At 56.7% G+C, this 12597-nt stretch overlaps 1 protein-coding gene across 3 annotated transcripts in view; it reads left to right on the forward strand.

The window, feature by feature from the left end:
* Nucleotides 1–12597, forward strand: part of LDB3 (LIM domain binding 3) — a 60967-nt gene that overhangs the window by 29892 nt on the left and 18478 nt on the right. For 2 of the 3 annotated variants that reach the window (XM_058542814.1, XM_058542817.1), the window contains one exon: nt 8696–8838. In XM_058542814.1, the coding sequence (XP_058398797.1) occupies nt 8696–8838 (143 nt within the window). Of the gene's footprint in view, nt 1–5327; nt 5511–8695; nt 8839–12597 lie in introns of all 3 variants that reach the window. The other variant, XM_058542816.1, reaches the window with a different exon arrangement.

Here is a 12597-nt window from a genome sequence, read left to right on the forward strand (position 1 = left end):
CTTGAGGGCCCTGCCTGGGCTATGGCACTCAGGCGGGGCGAATGGCAGGCGGGAATCTGTGCTGCAGCCTGGTGGGCAGCCGTAGCCTCTCACGGGGCAGTGTGAATGAGGAGGGTACTCAAATGCCCCCTGCCTCTCCTCCCACACCCAGCTGCAACCAGCACGCTGAGCTGTCCATCCCTCCCCATCAGAAAGCATGCCGCAGGCCCCTGTCCCAGGAGAGTGCTGCTTACCCTCAGCCCTGGTCCAGGAGGTGAGAGAGGGGGTCCAGGCTAAGAAGCAGTTCACAGGGGAGCTGCTGGGGAGCTTCAGAGGGCCGGGGCCATGGCTTGGGGGAGAGGAGGTGGAAGATGTACCGAGTAGAATCTTGCTCAGGTAGCAGGAGGGCAGGAAGACCTCCAGCTGGGTATTTCTCCTGGCCCTCACCCAGCTGCAGCCTTGTCCTAGTACTGAGGATTTAGGAAGGGCCAGGCTGACAGCCTCACATCCTCCCCACCTGTCTACCTATCAGCCTATTCCTTGATTGCAGGAATCACAGGCTGAGAATACGAGACCAAGGGCACTTAGCAAATAAAGGCAGATGCCGAGGCCCGTCCCTCAGGACTCCGCCACCTCCTCTGTGGCTGAACTGGACCAGAGCCTCATTCCCACTCCTGCCACCTGGGCACAGGCTTTCCTTCTGCCTCCAGGGACCTTGGCACTCCCACCTGGAAGGGCCAGCCAGGGAGCCTGCTCTATCCTGGCCACCACCCTGAGATGCTCCCCAAAGCCCCCCGGGGAGCCTGTTTCACCTTGGCCTCCATCTCTCCCTGCCTCTAGCAGTCTGACGCCAGGACCAGGCAGGGCTGGCTGGCTGGGGGAGTGTGTGCTCCTGCCTACATCTAGGCATCCTAGAGCACACCCATATTTAGCTGACCTTTTATTGAGGACTTCCAAAGCCCAAGAGTGGGTTGTGGGGCCGGGGCCTGCCAGACAGAGAGAGGCCCCAGGCAGTGGGTATCCTAAGGCTGGCAGAGGACCTGAGCCAGTCAGAGCTAGTGACCTCACAGTCCCCTGTCCCCAGCCCCCGGCCTGTCAGAGCCCTCTTGGAGCCACCTGGCTGAAACCCTGGAAGGCTCTCGTTTGCTTTCCAGCCTGCCTGGTACCTTCCTAGCGTCCCCAGGCGCCTGCATGCAACAGCTTGGGTGGCCCCAGGACAGGGGTCCATGTGAAGCTCTCTGGAGTAATCAGGAGAGATGTCTCAGCATTCTGTGCCCGTGGACATTAATCAAGGTGCCATCCCTGGCTGCTGTGGGTGCCAAAGGAGTCAGAAAGGGCCGATGTGGCTGTGCCTCACCATGATGCAAGGTTGATCATGTGAGGTCCAGAGACGGGGAGCACTCCTCCAGCTGGAGGATCCAAGAAGGCTTCCTGGAAGAAGGGGTCTGTGCGTTTGGTCTCTAAGAACAGCTAGGATTGGGCCATGTGCAGTTAGGGAAGGCTGGACAGGTACTCTAAGCAGAGGGAGCAGAGATGCTGATGAGATGAAGGGTGTCCCAGAACCCCGAGTTAACCGTTTTGGCTGGAATGGAAGGAATGCAGAGGATGTCATGGTTAGTAGTGGTCCAGAGCTGGAAGGCCAGGCTGTGGATTTTGACTGTGTTCTGAAGGCAATGTGGAACTAGTGAAGGTTGCAGGGCACCATTCACATGACAGCCAGTGGAGATTGCTGTGCGCAGCACAGTGCTTGGGGAGTGTCATTCGCCTAGACTCCAGTGTCAACAGGGCCCCTGGAGTTGTGCAGTGTAGCAGCCCTGCAGCAAAGTGACGTGGTCAGGGCTGCCCTGAGCAATAGTCATCAGGGTGCAAGATGGAATGTCAACTAGGTGGGTGGCAGCATGAAAGGTTTCAAGACCAACCACCTGACTGGTATTCTGTCATCATCCAATCAACAAAGATGTTCATATTCTCATCTCTTAACTGATACAAATAGCATCATCACCACAATAATGGCAACCACTCCCCAGCACCATCAGTCACAACACCCCCACCATCACCAACAGTTCCAGCTTGAGCCCAGTGACCACAAAGCCCAAGACCCAGCACCACCACCAATACGCTCCCCATCCTTTTCATACATAGTCTCATTGCCATCAATAAGAGCATCCACCAAGGGCCACCACAACAGAGCAGGGGCACAGGGTTGGCATGCTCTACCTTGAAGCCAACTGGTTGAGGGAAGAGAGAGGCTGAAAAGGGGACTGTGGCCAGGCTGTTTCTCCTCTGGCCACACCCTCCCCATGCAGCCATGAGCAGTTGAGGATAGTTGGTTTGGTTTGGTTTTTGCTTAGATGTTTAAAGTGAAATATGACCAAGGCAGGAGGCAGCCGTAGAATCCTAGGCCAGGCTCGGGTGACCTTGTGGGCACTGTCTTTGGGACTGAAGCCAGGGCCAAGTAAATTCTCTGTGAGGCTTGCTCTCTGAGACCCCCTCCTTGGGGTTTCTGGAGGCTTGTCAAACTTCAGGCAGAAACTTATCTGGGCAAGAACCCAAGATCCTTCAAGATGCTTTTTAGTGCTGCCCCTACTTACCCTGTGCCCTGGCTGCTTGGTGTCTGCAGACAGGAGTCTAGACAGGATGCCACTCAGCAAGAACCCCAAGCAGCAGGCTCATGTGCATGCCCTTTGTCCTGGCCGTGGAGTAGAGGACCCACATTCATGAACCCAGGGTTCATTTGGCTCTATGCCTGGGGAGAGCAGCAGGTAAGCAGGTCTGACAGGGAATTGAAGCACGGGGGACAGGCAAAGCCAATTTTCTATTTGTCCTACAGGATGCTATCCTCAGCCTGGACATTTTCATCACTCCTGTTCTGTGCAGTGTCCTTAGTTCCCAGAAGCCCCCTGGAAACATGGGACAGGGTCAGGGAGAAACAGATAAAGGAGCCTGGGTATCCTGTGTCAGCCAGACATTCCAGACCATACCTGCCCACGCTGTGAGGGGCTGAGCAGTCAGCTCAGTGGCATGGCTTCAGGGCCTACTGCTACTTCTCTGAGTCAGCCATTTCATAGGCGCGGCTTCCAGAAGCCAGGTTCATTCATGGAGGGTGGGTGAGCGGCCTCGTGGGGGGGCAGGGCTGGGCACTGCCACAGGCCAGAGAGCTGGGCTGCCGTAGGCCTCCTCTCTGAACCACTAACCTGGGAATGGGCTGGACAGGACATGGCCACTGCCTTTGTCCATCCTGGATGCGTCCTACGTGGTCACAGAGAAGAATGGTGCTCCCTCCTGTGAGGCAGCCAACCTACGATCTTGCCACTCCTCCAGCTCTCTTCTTCCCTGACCCTCTCACACTATTTCATGCTTCTCTCTACTATTATCATACACCACACTGGATGGAGGAGAGCAATTCAGTGATGCTTTGGTAAACATGCATTTACTCATGGCCCACTGGCATTCCTACCTGGGACAGACCTCTGTAGCACCTTGCTACTCCAGGTGTGGTCCACGGACCAGCAGCATCAGCATCACCTGGGAGCTTGTTAGGCATGCAGACTTGCAGCCCTGTCCCAGACCCACTGAACCAGAAGCCACATTTTGACAATATTTCCAGGCAATTCGTCCACATACTAAAATCTGAGAAGTGTGGTAGCGATTAGGGATCACACCCTTCTGTGCCACTTGGCAGCTGTGTGACGATTTAGCAGAGATTCAACCTCTCTGGACCTCAGGTTCCTCATCTGTAGAATGAGGATCTTGATACCAATCACCCAGCGAGGTTGAAAGGATCGGTGGCGTAATGGAGTCATGCTTACACAGCTGTGTAGCACAAGGCCTGGCATCTGGTAAGCACTCACAGAGGGAAGATGATTATTCTAATTATTTCAAATAGGAATAGTGTCTTTTGGTGGGGAAAGATTCTACTTGACTGATCGCTGGAAGAAGTTTCTTTCTTCCTTCGTGAGGGGCCACTCGAGGTCCCGGCTAAGGCTTCGAATCCAGACGCCCCTCGTCAGATCCTGCTGTCACTACTGATAAGTTCTAGGAGCTTGAGCAATTGAATTCTCTCAGTCTGCACGCCCTCATCTATTAAATATAATCCATGGTACCCACATCAGGAGTTTTTTGTAAGGAAGTAAAGACATCTGCCTGGCACAGAGTACGAGGTCGATGAATGAATCCTGTAGGATGGGAATGTCATCCCCCTACAGGGGTTGAAGTATCCTGTTGCTGTTGCAGCAAGTACAGGTCTGAGACCATCGACCCAAATGAGCAAAGAATGTGCTTTTCTTTGCTTTCCTAAAATTTAACTTTTAGTCTCTGCCCTGTTTCACAGGTGATAGAAATCGAATCCCATCAACCAGGCTCTGATGCTCCTCTCTTCTGGTCCAGATAACCTTGAGTGGTTTGGGGGAAGATGTGCTTACAGAATGCCATGGCAGGCGGGGCAGGGTGTCCAGGCACCTGGTTCCTGGTCATAGTCTACCTGTGCTGGCATCTGCTGGGATGTCCCCATCCCATCTGGTCACGCTGGTCCACGCTGGCGGAGCAGTCACCTCTCTCATTCCCTTTCAGATGTACAGGCACTCCGGGCCGTGTCTGTGTCACTCTTGGGTGTGTGGGAAACCCTTCATGGCCCCCAGGCCACATGATGGGCTGTCTCGGGTCTGCCTGCCCTTCACCGTGAGCAGAGGGGACCCGGGGTCCTGCTTTTCCCGGGGTTTACCCAGAAAAGGGGCACGCTGCCTCTATTCTCGAATACCCCGTGCCACGTTGCCCCCTTTCTGATCCAGATGACCTTGACCTGCCTGGCACGGTAGCTTTCGTCCATCTTCCAAATGTATTGTCAGTGCCCTGAGTCCTTCACAGCCTAAAGCCCCGGCCCACAACAGCCTAAGCCCTCAGCAGTCGAATGTCTTACCTCTGCTTTTGTCATTGTATCATCCCTTCTCAAAGGCAGTGTGTGCCTCTGACTAGATGGGGAGGGGGAAGGAAAAAGGAAGGTAGGATGGGAAGGAGCCATGACTGATAGTTCCATCTACTTTTCCCCCACGCTGTGTTTTTGTAATACATGCTGAGAAAGAACAATTAGGAAGTACACAAAAATGGTGGGGGGCACTCACCAGGCTTGAGGATATTTTTGATGTTACCATGATATTCTCCCTGTGGTCTGAGCCCTTCCCTCCCGGAGTCCTGGGGGGCTCTTTCCTGAGCCTGGGGACATGCCTTCTGGAAGATCTGGTCTGTCTGCAGTACGGATGGTGCCTTCCACCCAGCCCGCTTCTGCTGCAGCCACTGCCCCCATGCAGAGGGGCCCCCTTGACCTGTTGTCTTTCTTGGTCCCACCTCATCAGCACCCCTATTGAGCATGCTCCAGTGTGCACCAGCCAGGCCACCACCCCGCTGCTGCCTGCTTCTGCCCAGCTGCCTGCCGCTGCCTCTCCCAGCACAGCCTCGCCACCCCCGGCCACGGCCGATGCCCACACTGCCACCGCCTCTGCCACAGCCCCCGCCTCAAGCCCAGCGGACAGTCCAAGGTAACTGGCCCACGAGTGCTGGCCCTGACCGTGGGGACGCAAGGCAGGAGAGGCTCACGCTGGGTCCATCTGCTGGCAGCTGTGTCTGGCCTCAGAAAGGCCCATCCAAGGTGGTCGGGGCCCTGGGGAAGCCAAGGCCAGCACTGCTTGGTGCTGACAGTGAAAGGGTAGCTGGGGTGCATTTCCGGGGAGTGTACTATGCATGGCTGAGGACAGGGCAGGGGTGCGTCGCCCTGCTTCCCGGGGCACATGCTTTAGTGAGGGAGGTAACAGTCATACCCACACATACACAGTTAGATAACAAAGGGAGACTGTGCGGAAAGACTGTGTTCCCGGGACTGGGATGAGGGAGAATGAAAGTTGTCCCTGCGGTCTGAGGATGTCAAGGAGGTCTCCATGGAGGAGGGAGCATTGACCTGGGCACAGAACGTGGGTCAGATTTGGCCAGATATTTAGCAATTAACTTGCCCTCGTCCCTTACCCTCTCTTCTCTTGAAGGAGAAGCATGCTGACTCCAGGGGTGCCTGGTATGGTGGGAGTTAAATCTCTCCTCCACCACTTACTGTCTGTAACCTTCAGAAAGTGACTCGACTTCTCTGAGCCTCAGTTTCCTCATCTGCTAATATGCTTAATGCAACATCTGTTCTATAGGATCGGGATAGAAAAAGGGTACATAAAACATCTAGCACATGTAGTGTTCTCAAGTATTGTGAGTTACTGCATTCCCACCTGTCCTCCTGGATACCCAGCAAAGGCGGAGGGTGGTGGTGAAAAGGGTATGGGGAGGCGGAGGGGCAGGCTGGACAGGTCATTCTGGAGAGGGCAACCAATGTAACAGGCCGGTGGGCCCAGCTTTTTCTGGGCTGCGTGGAGCTGTCAAGTTGGTGTTTGGGGTCACAGTCAGCTTTTCTGGTCTCCCATGCTCCCCTCTCAGGGTTCTGCTGGAAAGGACATGCTTCTCTGGGTCAGGGCACATAGGTCCCTGGTGCAGCCTGAGGCAGAGTGGCTGCAGGCCTGTGTGCTGTGACGCCACCCCAGGGCCTCACAACAACCCCAGGGGTGCCAAGCCCAGCCTCTCCTCAGTCCAACTCAAGCCTCAAGGGTGAGCCTGGCCTGGGCCTCCAGGGGTTGTTTTATCCCAGCTTACTGGGGGCACTCAGCAAGCTGCTTCCCTTCTGCACACCAGAATCTCTCCAGGTAAAGGCACAGAGAAGAAACTCTGAGGAGGGTAAGAAACGTCCCTGCTGTTAAGTGGGAAGACCCCTCCCCAGTTTGGATGAGGAAGCTCTAGATGCTGGGGCCCTCCTCAAGGGGGGGCTCCAGCCCCACGCTCCAGGCCTCTGTGTCCTGTGGCCCTCCGGACTCCCTCAACAGGGCAAACCCTTCCTCACCTTGCCTTGCAAAGAGAGATGAGGCCTGAGTGGAGGTTAGATAGGGACCCGCAGGGCTCCCAGCATCGGGCTGGAGCAGAAGGAATCAGGAGACCACACTCTGGGCCCGGCTACCTCCTCTTCTTCACAGGGGCTGGGATGGAGCTAGAGGGAGCCAGTGGGAGGCAGATGGACACCGCAGCCTTTCACTGGAGCATGGCCTCAGAATTCTTGCTGGGTGTCTTAAGCCTCTGCTTCCTCCCCCACCACCAATCCCTGATACAGGACCCATAGCTCCTGGGATGCTGGGAAAGCATCTTCCACTGGTGGGAGAGTCTGGCTGAGATCCACCGACCCTTGGCCCTCTCCCACCACAGTGGAAGCTGGGCACCCCGTGGACACTGCCTTTTCCTCCTCCATTGAGGCTCCTACTCTACTGGTCTTAACAGCGGTTTATCAGAGAAGGGCAGGCAGGCCCAGGGAGGGGAGACAAGGGCCTCATTCGACCAGAAACATGGCAACTTGGCAGGGCAAGTCTGCACAACCCCAGTCTGGGACGCTGGCTGTTGGAGGCTCGTCCTACCTGTGCACTGTCTGGGGCAGCAGCGTGTGCCCTTCTGGATCTGCTCAGGAGCTTGGCAGTAGGTTCTTAGCTTGGACCACCCCCTCCCAGAGACCTAGAGAGGAAGGTATTCCCTTATCCTATGGCTCTGCCCAGCAGGAAGGGGCAGGCCCTGGGCTCATGAGGAACAGGTGGAAGGAAGGCAGGAAGCCATGGGCCAGGGGGCAGTATATTTCCAGGGCCTCACTTCCCCAGCAACCCCAACAATGGCCCATTTGCCCTGAGTGTGGTCATGTGGTCCCCATTGGGATCTGAAAGATTCAGGAAGGGACCAGGGACGTGTTCTGTAAGGTGTTTGTTAGTTTTAAACGAAAAAAAAAAGGTTTCACAGACAAATGAAATTGGGGAACACTGGATCAAAGTTAAACGGGCTGCTTAACTTCAGGAGTCCTTGGAGCCATTAGCTCTCCAAGAGGAGAGGCCAAGGACAGCATTTCTTGAGGGCAAAGAACTGGGACACTTTTTTTTCCATCTCTTTGGTCCTACGATCCCTGGGTCACAAGTGGGAAAAGGCTGCTCTAGGCCTCTTGGCAGCTAACCCAGTGAGAAGAGGGCGATGGGAATTCTATACGGAAGAGAATCCTGGGTGTGGGTGTGGGGGTGTGTGTTGTGTTGGGGGGTCTCCTGGCTTCCCATGAGCCCTCCTTGGAGCACTCTTGCCCAGAAACCTGAGACTTTGCTGCACCCTCCAGCAACAATGGAAAGGAGGAGGGGAGGAGGCCAGGTAGTGTGAGCCTGGGAGGTGCCCCAGAAGGTCAGAAGGTCGAGGTGGAGTAGCTCTGACCACCGCCATCTCTCTCTTCGCTCCTGCCTCTGCGCCCTCCAGCCCCAGCCCCACTCTGGCAGTTTCTCCCCATAAGGATGAAGGGTTTTCCATGCATCCTCCTGTCTGGCTGGCGGCTTTCCTCCCTCTCCTATGGCGGTGGCACCAGCAATAAGCTGTATTTCTCAAGGTGTCTCTGCTGCTGTAACCAGACTATCCAAGACTCAGCACCCAAGGAGCAGCTTCCTCTCCTCTAAGACCCCCATGGACTTTCCTGCACAGCCCCTGGCAGCTCCCCAGGATCATCTCCGTCAGGTTTCCTCTCACAGAGGCTCCTGAAGATCGGGCAGCCAACCTGCCATGGCTGCAGGCCCTGGGGCCTGGGTGGGGCTGACCTTCTGGCTGCTAATTCTTACCCCCTTGGTTCCAGGCCCAAGGCCTCGGCCTACAGTCCCACGGCTGCGACCTGTTCGGCACCTGCCGCCCATACATACAGCGAGGCCCCACCTGCCCCTGTGCCCAAGCCCCGGGTTGTCACCACTGCCAGCATCCGGCCTTCTGTCTACCAGCCAGGTGAGAAGCAGAATGGGAGGGGCATGGGCTCCAGGAGTCGGCTCTGAGGCCACATGCCCAGAAGGATGGTGGTCACTGAGGCCCTGATAATGAGGCCCAGCCCTCCAACTGTGGGCCAGAATCCTATGGAGCCTGCCTCCAGCCCTGGGAGACAGGTGGGCAGTGCCAGGCAGGGATGGAGCTTCTCAGCTCTGAGGAAGAGGACATTCCTGGCTGGGGATTTCAGGCTCAAGGTGAGAGAAGAGAGGGTTTAGAGGGGAGGAGCTTATTCCTCCAGGAGTCTGGGTCTGGCTCAAGCCCAAGGAGAGGCAGCTATAACGAAAATGCCATGGGCTCTGGACAGACCTACTACATCATGGTGTCACCCTGGGCAAGCTGCTCAACCTCTCTGGTTTTCTTTGGTTTCCTTAGCTGAGACAGGATAACCAGAGGCATGAGAGTACAGGTAATAGGCAGCAGAGTGGCCAGCACAGGGTCTACAGATGGCTGAGCTCACTGGCTGTCTGTTCCATCTCTCTGGTCCCCATTCTCATCACTGCCCCCTCACAGGAACAAGGGCTCAGCCCCATGACCCCGTCTTTTCGAGGCAAAGTTGGGCCTGCTCCCCAGGGCCCGAGGACAATTCTCAGGCTGGCTTGCACCCCACCTTCCCTTGCCTGGCCCTGCTCAGTGAACCTAAAGGCTCTTTAGCAGGTAATATCCCAGGCCAGGGGAAAGTCCCGTGTGCCCTACTGTAGGATGTGCCCACAGTAGGGCTTCTGGCATCCAGGCCCTGAGTGCTGATATCACCATTTATCCCCTCCTTCCCACTGGATTCTGATTCTGAATTCCAGGAAGGCAGGGCTGCGGCAGCTTGTCTCCACTATATCCCCAGCACCTGACTCAGGCCTGGCACAGGGGAGATGCTCAGCAAAGGGAGTGAATGAAGGAACAAATGAATGAATGAATGCTGGTTAGAAACGCAAATGGGGGCAGGAGGCTGTGAGCTGTGCCTTCCGGTGGCTGAACACACAGTGGTAATGGATCACTAGGGTTCCGAGTGGCACCTTGGTGCCTGTCCCACGGATGGCTGAGATAGGATAGTAGGCAGGCACCTGCTTTTCATTTAAAGCATTATACTGTCAACATATTTATCTTTACAGCCATCATGAATTTATGGAAAGCAATAATGATTTTCCACTTGCAGTAGTGATACAAACTGTTCCTTTCCCCCAAAATTATTGCACACGTACCATTTTTACATATGGTAAAACTGATGAAGTGAGGAATTATGTCTTGTTTGGGAAAGAATGAGGTAGCTAATTCTACGGCAGTAGGGAGGGGGCTTCTCTATGTCATGCAAGACAGGGAGAGTGGGCCAAGCAACTATGTGGTGAAGGAACAGCAAAGTCTGGACTCAGAAGCACGTCCTGTTACGGAAAATGAGAGACCCGAGTGAGCCTTCTCACTGTGGCTAGACAGGAAGGGAGGTAAGACAGGGACTGAGTGAAGAAGGGCCTTGCCTCGGAGAGCTGGGACGTGATGTGTAGGGTGCTGGAGCCAAGCTCAGCCCCCGGAGTTATAGAACTCGCTGTGACAGCAGTGTTCAGTGTGGGCCATAGAAGGGACTTTAGTATCAGACAGACCCCCGTGTCAGGGCCTGCTCTGCTGTCTAAGGCCAAGCACTTCATCTCCTGGGCCTGAATCCTCTCGTTTTAAAAACAGGCATGATACTATGTACGCTTCTCGTTCTGGGTAAAATGAAGCACCAGCACAGTGCCTGGCACACAGGAGGTGCCCTTCTCTGTCCCTACAGAGGCAGAGACACCAAATTCTGAGGTTAAGAGCCCACAGGATAGGTAGCATTTGGAGCCGGCTGCAATGATGAAAAATCGCAGATGGAGCTCGAGGCAGCGAAAAATCGCAGATGGAGCTCGAGGCAGCGGCTGCTCGGCGGAGACGGGAACACCGGAGGGAGGGTGGAAAAGCAGTTTGGATGAGCAGCGGCGGGGGGAGGTGAGGCTTTGTCGGGGCGCAAGGAGGGCGTTTGCGTCCCGGCCGGACAGGGCTCTCCTCCCAGGCGGGTCCTTTGGGGCACCTTCCGGGGCGGGCCCCTGGCTTCGGCGCCCCGGCCTGGCCGCCGGCTCTCCTCGGCAGGCCCGACAGGGGGCGACACGGCTCCGGGGGCGCGCGCTGCCCGGCCCGCCCGGCGCCCCTCTCCTCCTCCTTCCCGGGCTGGGGCCTGGGCGGCGCTCCCAGGCCGTGCAGACGTTAACTCATTCCTGCCCGAAGGGAAGGAGGCGGCCGGCGGGCGCGCGCCGGAGCCCGCCTGCCTCCACCCCCTCTCCCGGGAGGCTTGGCCGCCGGGTGGGGCCCGGGGGTGGCTGGCAGGAGGCCCAGAGAGAAGCTGGGAACGGGGGCCCGAGCCCCCTCTCCTCCTCCGCAGACCCCGGACCCCGCTCCTCGCGGGGCTCCCCGGGCCGAGGGTGGCGTTCGCAGCCCGGATCTTATCGCTGGCGCCGCGGCTGGGCGGCCGCTCCCCGGAGCACCTGGGGCCCGGGAGGGGTTCGGGCGGCGGCGGCGGCGCGGAGGCCCGGGCGGCCTGGCCGTGGGCGGAGGGGCCCCGCGCGGCCGGGGGAGGCCACGTCGGCCCGCGGGCCAGGCGGGGGCCGGGCGCTCGCGGGGAGCCAGGCCCGACCTGGAATGAGTCAGAAATCACCTTGTTTAATTACACATTCCCGAGGCCGCCGAGTGCGATAGGGGCCTTTTGAACTTGCCAATTAGAGTTGAAATATCACCTTCTAATTTGGACAGGCTTAATTCCGCCACGCAAAAATAGCAACAGCCCGGGGCGCGGAGATGGGGTATCAAGTCTCTCTCCTGGCATGTCGGGGTGGCATGGCGAGCCAGGCTGAAGGGCACAGAAGGAAGGGGCCCGCGAAGCAGTTGCTCCCCGCGCCCCGACCCCACCCCGCCAGGAGTGGAGGGACCGAGCGGGGAGGGGAGCTGCCAGGCCGTGCCTGGAGGAAGGAAAGGTCCCCAGCTCAGGGTAAGGGTAGCTCTGGGCACGGAAGCAGCCCAGCCGGGGTCCAGATTCCGGCCTGCCTCTGACCCGCTGAGACCCTCGTGTCGTGGGGCTTAGGAAAGGAGGGTGGACCAAGGAGTCTGGAAGGCCTTCCGAGGAGAGAAGAGAATGTGTGCCCGGCCGAGGGACTAGAGTTAGTATTGCTGGAGGGAGGCAGGAAAAGTGGGCAAGGGCCCTATTTGGAAGGGGCGTGCTAAAGCGTGTTTTGCCGCCGAGGGCGTGGTGAAGCCGACCTGGAGATGAGTGTCACTCCGCGACCTCCCGCCTCAGCCAGGTAGTTCAGGAGCTCAGTGACTTGGAAGCAGTCACTGAAGCTGCCCGAGCCTCAATTCCTCATCTGCAAAATGGGCTCGGAAATAGTATGTGCCTCATTGGATCGCAGCGGGTACCACATGAACTAATGCACAGAAAGGGCCTGGCCTGGGAAAGCAGTCAGTTCTTGGTAGCCAGTGTTCTGATTAGGACAGCACTGTACAATAAAAATACATTTTCTAGTATTTAAGTTGGTATATTCAAAATATATCAATATAAATTTATTAATGAGATATTTTACATTCTTGTATTATACTAAGTCGTCGAAGTCTGTGTGTGTTTTACCCTGATAATGTTTCTCAATTCGGACTAGCCACATTTCAAGAGCTCAACAGCCACATAGGGCTATGTGTTGGACAGCCCAGGATTAGGGTTCTTAATCT

The sequence above is a fragment of the Diceros bicornis genome, chromosome 6 (assembly GCF_020826845.1).
Source record: "Diceros bicornis minor isolate mBicDic1 chromosome 6, mDicBic1.mat.cur, whole genome shotgun sequence".
In the NCBI taxonomy this organism is placed as follows: Eukaryota; Metazoa; Chordata; class Mammalia; order Perissodactyla; family Rhinocerotidae; genus Diceros; species Diceros bicornis.